The 12,375-nt window shown below is 33.4% G+C and overlaps 1 protein-coding gene across 7 annotated transcripts in view; it reads right to left on the bottom strand.

Annotated features, from left to right (window-relative positions):
* Nucleotides 1-12,375, bottom strand: part of ZDHHC21 (zinc finger DHHC-type palmitoyltransferase 21) — a 62,492-nt gene that overhangs the window by 31,312 nt on the left and 18,805 nt on the right. For all 7 annotated transcript variants that reach the window (XM_049116132.1, XM_025432284.3, XM_025432285.3 and 4 more), the window contains 2 exons: nucleotides 8,289-8,400; nucleotides 6,025-6,163 (listed from right to left, as the gene is read on the bottom strand). In XM_049116132.1, coding sequence (XP_048972089.1) covers nucleotides 6,025-6,163; nucleotides 8,289-8,400 — 251 coding nt within the window. The remainder of the gene's footprint in view (nucleotides 1-6,024; nucleotides 6,164-8,288; nucleotides 8,401-12,375) is intronic.

The following is a 12,375-nucleotide window of genomic DNA, read 5'->3' on the forward strand; positions in this document are numbered from 1 at the left end:
CAATACAGTGCCTACAAGTGATTCACTTTGGCTTTAAGGAGACATAAACTGCAAATAAAGAGATGGAAAATGATATTTCATGTAAATGGTAACCAAAAGCAAGCAGATATACTTTTATGTCAGACAACATAGACTTTTTTAAATAAGATTTTTACGTATTTATTCATGAGAGACAGAAACATAGGCAGAGGGATAAGCAGGCTCCCTGTGGGAAGCCTGATGCGGGACTCAATCTCAGGGACCTGGGATCACAACCTGAGCCAAAGGCAGATGCTCAACCACTGAGCAACCCAGGTGCCTTATGGACAAAATAGATTTAAGTCAAAGACTGTAAATAAGAGACAAGGAAGACCGACATAATGATAAAGGGATTAATCCAACAAAAGGACATAATATTTGTAAATATTTATGCACACAATATAGAGCCACTTAAACACAACATAACACAAATATTAACAGACCTGAAGAGAGAAACAAAGAACAATACAATAATGGCAGGGGCTTCAATACTTGAGTTTCAACAATGGATAGATCATCCAGAAGAAAATTAACAGGGAAACATTGGACTTAAACTGTACACATTAGATCATCCCATCCAACAGTAGCAGAATGTACACTCTTCTCAAGCATACACAGAACACTCTCTAGGACAGATCATATGTTTAGGCCACAAAACAAGTCTTAATAAATTTAAGATGACTGAAATCATATCAAGCATCTTTTCCAACCACAATGGTATGAGACTAGAAATCAGTTATAAGAAAAAAAAAAAAGGAAAATTCACAAATACGTGGAGCTGAAACAATCTCTACTGAACAACCAACTTCTTGTTCAGAGAAGAAGTCAAAACAAATAAAAAAATATCTTGAGGCAAATGGAAACTGGACACACTACAACTTAGGAGATGCAGCAAAAGTGGTTCTGAGAGAAGTTCATAGCAACAAATGCCTACTTTAGGAAAAAAGAAATGTCTCAAACCACTTATCTTTATACGGTAAGGAACTAGAAAAAAAAAAAAAAAAAAAACAACCAAGCCAAAAGTTAGTAGAAGGAAAGAAATAACAAAGATAAGAGAAAAAAATAAATGAAATAGAGACTAAAAAGACAATAGAAAATATCAAGGAAACTTAAAGGGGATTCTTTGAGAAGATAAACAAAACAGACAAAACTTTAGCTAGACTCACTAAAAAAATAGAGGACAAGGAAAATCAGAAACGAGAGAGGAGACATTACAACTGACACCACACAAACAAAAGGATCATATGACACTACTATAAAAAAATTGTATAGCAACGAATGGGACAACCTAGAAGAAAATGAATAAATTCCTAAAGACATACAACCTATCAGAACTGAATCATAAAGAAATAGAAAGTCTGAACAGACCAATTACTAGGAAGGAAATTGAATCAGTAATAAAAAACCACCCAACAAAGAAAGTCCAGAACAAGAGAGCTTTACTCGAAGAATTAATTCCAACCCTTATTTCAAAATCATTTTACAAGATCTCCATTAATCTGATACCAAAATCAGACATTAGAAGAAAGGAAAATCACAGGATAAAATCCCTGATGAACATAAATGCAAAAATCCTCCACAAAATATTTGCAAACTGAATTCAACAATACATTTAAAAAATCATACACCATGATGAAGTAGGATTTATTCCAGGGATATAAAATGATTTGACATCTGCAAAACAATCAACGTGATACACCACATTAGAATGGGGGGAGAGGAAAAAAAGGAATCATGATCATATCAATAAATGCAGAAAAAGCAATCTATAAAATTCAACATCCATTCACAATAAAAAAAAAGTCTTAAAATTAGGCATAGAAGGAACATATCTCAACAAAATAAATTCCATATATGACAAGCCCAGAGGAATCATACTCTGTAATAAAAAAGCAGAAAGCTTTTCCTGTAAGATCAGGAGTAAGACAAAGATGCCCACTTTCACCACTTTTATTCAACTTAGTACTGCTTGTCAGAGCAATAAGGCAAGAAAAAAAATAAAAGGCATCCAAAATAGAAAAAAAGTAAAACTATCTTTCTTTGCAGATAACATGATATATACAGAAAACCTAAAGACTCCACCAAAACCTGTTAGAACTAATGAGTGAATTTAGCAAAATTACAGGATACAAAATCAATATACAGATATCAGTAGTGTACCTATAACACTAATAAGAAACTATCAGAAAGGGAATTAAGAAAACAATCCCATTTATAATTGCATCAAAAAATACCTTAGAATAAATTTAACTATTGAAGGGAAAGATCTATACAGTGACAACTATGCCACTGATGAAAGAAATTGAAGAAAACACTATTAAATAGAAAGCTATTCGATGCTCATGGTTTGTAAGAATGAAACATGCTTAAAATGTCCATACTACCCAAGCAAGCTGCAGATTTCAATGCAATCCCTATCAAAATTCCAATGGCATTTTCCTCACAGAAACGGCACAATCCTAAAATTTTTATAGAGTAACAAAAAAAAAAACCCTGAATAATCAACCTTGAGAAAGACAAATAAAGCTGGAGGCATCAGAGTTTTTGCTTTCAAACTATATTAAAAACCTTTAATAATCAAAACAGTATGATAGTGATATAAAAACAGACACATACATCAATGGAACAAAATAGAGAGCCCAGAAATAAACCTATGCATATATGATCAATTAATTTTGACAAGGAATCAAGAAAAATGGAAAAAGGATAGTCTCCTCAGTAAATAGTGTTGGTAAAATGGGACAGCCATATGCAGAGAATGAAAACATACCTTTATCTAATACCATGCAAAAGCACTTTATATCCACTTTTTCTCCTACATTTTTAATCTTTTTTTTTTGTAGATTTTATTTATTTATTCATGAGAGACACAGAGAGAGAAGGGCAAAGACATAGGCAGAGGGAGAAGCAGGCTCCATGAAGGAAACCCAATGCAGGACTCAATCCTGGAACTCCAGGATCATGCCCTGAGCCAAAGGCAGATGCTCAACTGCTGAGTCACCCAGGTATCCCACATCTTTAATCTCTTAATAGTAAACGTTTGTTTACTATTCTGAGGGCATTTTGTCAACATTCAGTATGCATGTAAATATATACTTAATAAAATATATATTTATAAATACATATATTTCTGAGGATTCAAATACCATCACCTATAATCAGTTTTCCTGTTAAAAAAACAAAAACAAAAACAGGGACACCTGAGTAGCTCAGGGGTTGAGCATCTGCCTTTGGCTCAGTGCATGATCCCGGGGTCCAGGGTCGAGTCCCACATCGGGCTCCTCATGGAGAGCCTGCTTCTCCTTCTGCCTATGTCTCTGCCTCTCTCTGTGTGTCTCTCATGAATAAATAAAATATTTTTTTAAACCCAAAAAACAAAATAGAGTGATCCTTCCTGTAATTGGTAGAATTTTCCCAAAGTTTCTGTCTTTCATTTGGAGATGGAAATCAGTTTGTCTTGAGTACTGAAATTTCTTCAGTCTGTCACCAGTCTCCCAGCAATACCATCCAATAGTCTGTAAAATTTTCATAAAAATTAATAGGCCAGGGACTCCTGGGTGGCTCATTCAGTTGGGCATCCCACTCTTGGTTTTGGCTCAGGTCATAATGTCAGGCTCCACATTCATTCAGTGGGAAGTCTGCTTCTCTCCCTCCCCCACTACCCCTCCTCACCACTTGCACACGTGTGTGCGCGTTCTCTCTCTCTCAAATAAATGTTTAAAAAAACTCAAATGAATGTCTATTCTATATCCGATACTTTTACATGTGTTATCTCATTTAATCTCTTATTATTCACATTTTCCAAAAGAGAACACTGCAATCCAGAATGCTTAAACATGGTGTCAAAGATTATACGTACAATAACAAAAGCCAGGCTTTGATCCTAGGTGTGTCGGTTTACAAAGCCAAGATCATTCTACTACCACGGTTGGCAAACTCAATATAGAGAGTTAATATTTCAGGTTTTTTGGGCCATATGTACCTGTCACAATTACTCAACTCTGTTGTTGTAGCCTAAAAACAACTGCAGACAATATGGGAACAAATCAGAGTAGCTGCGTTTCAGCAAAACTTTATTAATAAAAACAGGTAGAAGGTCAAATTGCCAATCCCTCCACTATACTATAATGCATTTCCTCCTAGGGAACCTCTATTAAGTTTTCATTAACATGACCGAATTTTATCTCTCTCCCTCTCACCTTAAAAAATTATGACCTTAATCTTACTGGGTAACTATTATTTTAATGCTTTTCTTATTAGGCTCAATTACTTGAAACAGGTTACTCTTAGGATATGTTCAACCTTTTACATATTCTAACTATAATGCCAATTATATCAGAAATTAATCTATAAATGAGATGAAACATTTCTAAAACTACAATACTAGCATGCACTAAATTCTCAGTGTGAAAATGTCAAACATCCATATTTAAAGTTCTCCTTTTGAACTCTTTTCACTTATTAGTATCTAATATTAATTGCTCAATCTATATTTAATAAGCATAATCACCACAAGGCCCCACCTAATATACACAGCCAAACAACAATAGCAAATACTCTCTTTTAATTATACAAAATGGTCATATAGAAGGGCACACGGGTGGTGCAGTTAGTTAAGCATCTGAGTCTTGGCTTCAGGTCAGTCAATTCAGATCGTTAAAATGATTTCAGGGTTCTGAGATCAAGCCCTGAATTCGGCTCTATGCTCAGCAAGGAGTCTGCTTGGGACTCTCACTCTCTCTCCTCCCTGTCCCTCCCCCTCACTCATTCTCCCTCTCTCTAAAATAAATCAATAAATCTTTTTTAAAAAGATCATATATATAGAAATGACCTAAAGACACAGAACTTAAAGACCTTATTCTTTAGAAAGACCCTTCTCTCACTTATTCCAAAATTTAGCTATGTGTACCACCACTGAAATTGTTATTTTTAAGATTTAAATGATATAACTAGGAAAGAAAAATTCCCCTTCTCCATGGAGGATTCTGGTCTTTTGTCCCTTTATCCCATCCTACCTTCCTTCCTCACATGCGCAAGTGCATCCTTGTGCATGCTTTCTTTCTGTTCTGCCTGTCTGCCTCCTTCTCTGTCTTACACACACATACACGCACAGGGTATCTCAAAAACACAATCCAAGTTATGCACAAAACTAGGCTGGAATATCAACTGCCAAAACACATAAAGTAAGATTCAACAACACAAGATCAGATTCAAATCCCAGCTCTACAACTAAAATCATATGAATAATTACTATCTAGCTTTGTGCCTTCATGATCTACCTATTTAACCTCTATAGTATGTTTGCTCATTTATAAAAATGGGAGGAAAGTGTACCCACCTCATGTGGTTGTTGTATGCATTAAAGTGAGAACTGAAACATGCCCACAAGCATGGTATTAACATTTACATAGTCAAGTACTTAACACATGTTGCTGCTATTACCACCACAATCACTCCTACCATCATCAATCTGGGGCAAGCCTTACTAAGGTCTATTGTTACCCTGTACAAAATGACAAAAGCACAGTTTCCAATGGTATATATAACAACAACTTTTTAAAGGAGCTTGCAAATTCTTTTCATTGTTAAAAGTCCGGGATGGGGGGGGGGGGGCGGAATCCTTTTTCTTAAAAATGTTCCTTCGAGAACCTTTAAAAAAAATTAAAGCCTATTTTTCTTCCTGAAAGGAAACAAGAAGTTAACATTTTTCAGTTACTCTCTCATCATTGTAGGTATTTTTAAACCAAAACATATACACTGAAAGATCTAATATGTTGCTTTTTAAAGAAAGTCATTGAGCCCTAATAAATAATCAAAAATGGATTTGGTTAAAAGGGAATGTCAGATTAGGGCACTTTCTTAATCCCGATACATTTTAAAATTCACCAAGTTTGGAGTTTATTTTTGTTGTTTTTTTTGTTTTCAATCTTCTGCACTTAAAGGAACTGCATGTTAATAACTGTATACTACAGCCACTCTAAATTAGTGGATATAAATATTTCTTACCAAGTTACGCTTTTTTACTGGAAGAAAGTAATAATAGTGGCAGAAAGAAAACATCAGTGCATAAGAAGTAAGAAGTTCCGTGTAGAAACACAACTGCAGAAAAAGCCAATGATTATCTTCACCGACACAATTGTTAATCCTGAAGAAAAAAGGAAAACAGAAACAGTATTTTAAACTTTAGTAAGACATATCCTCAGGAGTGGTAAAACTGAAAACAAACGCGAACAACTTCACGTATGCTGAACTTCATGGAGATAGGCGAACACTCTTAAACCTATGAGCAAACAGTGCGCAGGAACAGACGTACTATAAATATGCCACCTCACATTTGGAAAGCACTTTCTACTTTACAAAGAAGTCCATGGATATGATCTGCCTTCTACTCACAGCCACCCGGGGTGGCAGGAAGAGCAGATGGCAGTCTCCTTGTTTCATTGGTATGGAAACAGGAACAAAGCAGTGAAGACACTCGCCAGAGGAAGTGATAGTGGCCAAGAGAACAAGAACCTTCTATATATTGCTCTTCTATGACAGCATCCCAGCTGTGGAGAGCAATCAGAATGATTTGAGGTAGGAGGACAGAAACCTGTCACACTGACATTACTGTTAAGCACTCCCGATTTTTACTACTTTTAAAGTCTATCCTGAGGGGCACCTGGGTGGCTCAGTGGTTGAGCATCTGCCTTTGGCTCAGGTCATGATCCAGAATCCTGGGATCAAGTCCTATATGGGGCTCCCCACAGGGAGCCTGCTTCTCCCTCTGCCTATCTCTCTGTGTCTCTCTCTCTCTTCCTAAGTAAATAAAATCGTAAAAAAATAAATTCCATTCTTAGTTGCTCAAAATAAATACACATCCGCAAGTACTTATAAATCCTTAGAGCTACACTTCCACCTTGAAAATAGTGAATAGTAACTAAGAACAGTAATTAATGTCAAAATCCTAAACATTATTCTAAAAAAGGTTACACAATTGAGTTTTTCAGTGTGGTTACCACTTGCCTAATAATATATGTTTCACCTAGCCTTTTTTAAAAAAAAATCTATTATAAACAGATCACTCAGGTTTAGATAATTACTTGAGAATTAATCTGTTTAACTTCAAGGCACATTTTTTTTAAACATCAACTATATATTATACACTATACTATCCTATTGATGGACTTAGACAATTTTAAACTTTTTTATACAGTAACAAAGTGCTTTTATCTAAAATACTTTTATTTTTCCTAATCTTGGGAAATTACCTTCTATTTAAATAATCACCTTATGGTAAAAATCAAATTTTCACTAAAAGCTCGCAAATATTAACTTGTGCTATCAGAGTAAGTTACCAAAAATATGGGAAACTCTAAATTGATCAGCATCATCAGGCAAAACTAAACTCCAACCTTGAGTCAACTATAGATAAATGCAGTTATAAATTTAAGAAGCCCATTATGCAGTTAACTTTGTATATATGCATGTATGTGTGTACAAACATAAATATATATGTATTTAGATATATTTACAAAGTGCTACACTATACTAGTTTAAATATTTATACAGAGATCCCATGCTAGGAAAACAGAATTAAATACAATATCTTGTTCACAGATTTTTGTGACAGCTTTGAAATGAGATACAATGCAGAATTCTCACAGCATTTGTTCTTAAAATTCTATTTCTCAACTGAACTGTTTTTAAAAATATTACAAGAGAGCCCCCTATTGGCCAAAAATGTTGGCAGTTCAGCAGAATCAGCTAACTACCACTTATACACACTCAGCTTGCATGTAATCTTAATACTTGTGTCCAATACATAATATTGAAAAAAGTTTACAGGGGGAGAAATGAGGTTATCAGCATTTCTGAAATGTGTTATTCTTTAATTAAACAATTGTAAAGGGAAATACAAACAATGCAATGTATACGGTTTATTACAGTTAGAAATAATAACAGCTACTATTTAAATACTTTCTATGTGTAAGATGCTACACTAGATGCTTTACATACACTGCTTCATTTATACAACCATCTTAGTTCTTTTGTACATGTGGATGCATCTAAGTGTCAGTTTTCTGCTTGAATATCTCCTTATTAGAAAAGACAGGATCTATGTGCAAAAATGACTTTGGCAGCTGATAGAACCTGACAGAATAAAGGTATCCTTACTGAAGGAATTTTAAAAACTGCATGACTTTAATATAACTTTAATTTTAATCTGATAAGTACTGTGATTTATTTTTTACTATTTTTTTACTAAAATTAAATCATAAATTTCTTACCATGGACAGTGATGATCCATTCTCCTAACACAGTGGCCACAGCGGCTACAGTGATGGGAACGCTTTGGTCTCATCAAATTACATTTGTTACATAATTCCCAGAACTCCCTTTCTAGAGAAGGAAATTAAAATCCATTTAATAAAGGCAAATGACTAATGTTGAAACTTAGCAACAGCAGTTTAGATTTTATAGAAGTCATTGATATATATGTCCAAGAGACTTTTCTTCTTCTACATCTTCACCGTAAAAGAGTTTGCCATAAATATTGCTTTTATTTTTTTATTTAAATTCAATTTGCCAACATATAACACCCCGTACACATCTTATCATGTGCCCTCCTTAATGCCTGTCACCCAGTTACCCCATCCCCCACCCAAATATTGCTTTTCAATGCATGTCTTACTCTATACATTTCTAATTTTAAACACTGTAATAGTAAAACACTATTAATAGTCAAACTAAGGAACAGAAAATAATGTATTTGGGTTTGGGGTATATTGCTATAAGTAAAATTTAATGACAAAACCCTAAAGTATAAAAAAAAAAAAAAAACCCTAAAGTATAACCAAATTATATTAAAACAATTTTATGTAAACAAATTCATTTCTAGAAATTTTATTAACTAAAGACTCTAAAGAAGAAATAATGCTGAATCCTAGTTTCATTAAGAAGTCAAAATCAATCCTATAAACTCATTAGAAAAGAGAGAGCATTCCCACCCCATAACCGTTTTATATTTTTAATAACAGTGAATTTATTTGGGAGTGTTTATGGGAAAGGGTTAGAAAAGGGTTTCGGAGGTATTAGAATGATTTCAGAAGAAGATTATGAGAGAATTATTATTTAATGAAAATAAGGGAGTTCTTTACAAAACTCTTACCACCGAGTAGCAATTTTCTCTACCTTGTAATTAAAGATCACACATTTAAGTTTTGTGCCAAAAACATTAAGTTTACAGAAAGCCATTTATTTTCATTATAATTTTTTCTAATCAGATCTTTAAGAACTATATGAAAGTCATCTACCAAGACAATTGCTTTATTATTCAGAATGTATCTCTTTAATATTTGTTGAAATGGAATTTTACTTTTACAAAATTCTTAAACCCTCCATCACTTATATTTAAACTACACTCTAATCTTGTTAAAAGCATGGGCATAGTAATAGTAATAGTAATAAAGCCTAGCTACCATATTGAGTAAATACTAGTATATGCAAACTATGAACCTAGCACACAATAGGTGGTCACTAAATGCTTGCTAAAGTATGAGAAGTTTGAATTTAAAAAATGACAGATTTTAAATATAAGTAAAAGAAGATAATGGTAGATAGTGTTCCATTTTCTAAAAAGATACCCTATTTTAATTCCATTATTTTAGTTTAATGGCCAAGAGTAAAATCAATATACTGGAATTTTATATAGTGAAGTATTAGGAAAAAACTCTACTATAGAAGATGTCAATAATAATAATAATAATATCAAATTCATTGATCCAATAATACTGAATAAGTTGAGAAATTATCATTTGCATTTAAAATTTCATTTTTAATTATTGATATTCAATTTAGTTAACATATACTATATTATTAGTTTCAGAGGTAGGATTTAGTGATTAATGAGTTGCATATAACACCCAGTGCTCATTACATCAAGTGCCCTTCTTTATACCCATCACCCATTTCAACATATCCTCCCCACCCTCCTTCCCTCCAGCAACCTCAGTTTGTTTTCTAGAGTTAAGATCCTGCTTTATTTCTTATTCACAGTTCTTATTTTAATAAAAAACTTACATGAAAGAGCAACATTATTTAATTTAGACATCTAAACTAATATTGTTTAACTGTAAGTGAAATGAAAACTCATTTCATATGTAGCACAATACAATGTCACAAGCAAATTACTCTTTCCCCACTTAGCTAGAGATGCTCTCAACCATCCCAATGTTAAAACTTTGAATTATATATTGCAAGAAATATAGTCAGGAAGTAGACTCCCCCTGATAAGCCAATTTTCATTAAAAGACAATATAAAATCATTAGGTTTTAAACCAGTGCCTTAAAATATAAATATAGTGTATTCATTATTAGTCATTTCAGCATACGAGAGTCTAAAGAGTAAAAATCTTTATTTCATACTTAAAAATGTTATCTCCTCAGAAAACAAGCCAGCATTTGGCTATAGTGCAAGAAAGCCTAGAACTGTGTAGTCTATTCCACCGGGTGGGAAACTACAATCCACAGGCAAATAAATCCAGGCCACCACCTGTTTTCATGAGCTAAGAATAGTTTTTACAATTTTCAATGATTGACAATAAGAAGAATGTGTGATATGTAAAAGTCTTGAAATTCAAATTCCAGCCATACATAAAGTTTTATTTGAACACAGTTCAAATGAATACTCATTCATTTACATTTTATTTCTGGCTGCTTTGGGGCTACAATGGCAGAGCTGAGGGGCTGTGACAGAGATTGTATGGTCTATAAAGCTGAAAATATTTACTATCTGGACTCATACAGTAAAGAAGAGTTTGCCAATCTATGGTCTAGATCATAAATTTGTTTAAAAAAAGAGCTTGAGCCATTCTACTGGCTAAATTTAGGATACTATAAAGTATCTATAATGGCTTTGAAAACTCACATTTTCTCACACACGTACACACACACACACACACACACACACCTATGTGTTTAGAGGAGAAAAAAAAATCACCATTTTAAATATCTAGAAATTTAAAGTAGCATCTATGTTTTTGCCTTGTATAGCAAGAAAAAAGATCCATCCATCTTAATCTACCCTACGTATCTATAAACCATTTCTTGCTCTTCTCCTTTTTCTTCTTTGGGGTTTATTCATTTCAAATGTGCCCTGGTAACTGACATATTCTGATGTCTGAAGACTTCTGTACTAGCCATCTAATATAAAATAAATGCCTATAGGGAAAAAATCAGAAGGCAGAATGCCATCTGTAACTGATGAAAATAAAGATTTTATTTATTTATTTATTTATTTTTAAAATAAAGATTTTAAATTTAAAAAAAGGCCTATGGGAGAGAGAAATCAATTGCTAATTTATGATAGCTATAGAAAAATTGACAACCGGCTTTTTTTAAAGGAAAGAAAAATTTTAAAGAAAAGAACAATTGAAAAGTGACTTTTTTAAAGAAAAGAAAAATCAAAACATAAAGCAAATTAAAGAAGACAAACTCCACAAATGACTCGGTAAACCTAAGTGACCTAAGTAAATAGTATCACAGTCTCACATTGTGTAGCATGGATCCTCTTAAAGCTGTAAATGCATAAATAAATACAAAGCAAGATTTGGTTTTGTTTTACTTATCCCTCAGAAAGAAAGTAATCACATTCTATTTCAGACTTTTAAAAAACTTGCATATTAGGCCTTCTCAATTACTGTATTTAAAAAACACGAAATAATGTTTTAGGGAGGAAAATATAACTTGAAACTATGAAAATCAATACAACATTTGGCTCTTTACAGAGGTTTCCTGACAGAATCACTTGACAATGTAGAAAATAAATGGCAGTAAGTCTTTAACAGATCTCCTTTAAAAAGCAATATAAGTAATGGAGAGGAGGGGACTGGGTGGCTCAGTCAGTTAAGCATCTGACTTCAGCTCACATCATGATCCTGGAGTCCTGGGATCGAGTCCCACATTGGGCTCCCTGCTCAGCTGGGAGTCTGCTCCTCCCTCTCCCTTTGCCACTCCCGCTGCTTGTGCACTCACACAATCAGTCAAATAAATAAATAAAAATTAAAAATAAAAGAAATGGGGAGGGAAGCAAAACTACAAGTGAAAACATGACTTTGAGCATTAATAGCATATGTGTCCCTACATGTGTGCTATTTTGGGGTAAAATTTCAAGGGACATTATCACACAAATTTTAAAGGTGCTACATTTTTTAAAATTTGGAAAATTTTGTTCAGTAACAGATACGTAAAAGTCTTGAAATTCAAGATTTTTGAATTTTGCTCTACTCAAAATGCCTCTAATGATGACAAAAACAGTTAAGTCAAACATGTAAGTTAAGAACTTGATGATGAAAATGTTCTAAAATTGACTGTGGT

Source organism: Canis lupus, chromosome 11, assembly GCF_003254725.2.
Source record: "Canis lupus dingo isolate Sandy chromosome 11, ASM325472v2, whole genome shotgun sequence".
NCBI classification, from domain to species: Eukaryota; Metazoa; Chordata; class Mammalia; order Carnivora; family Canidae; genus Canis; species Canis lupus.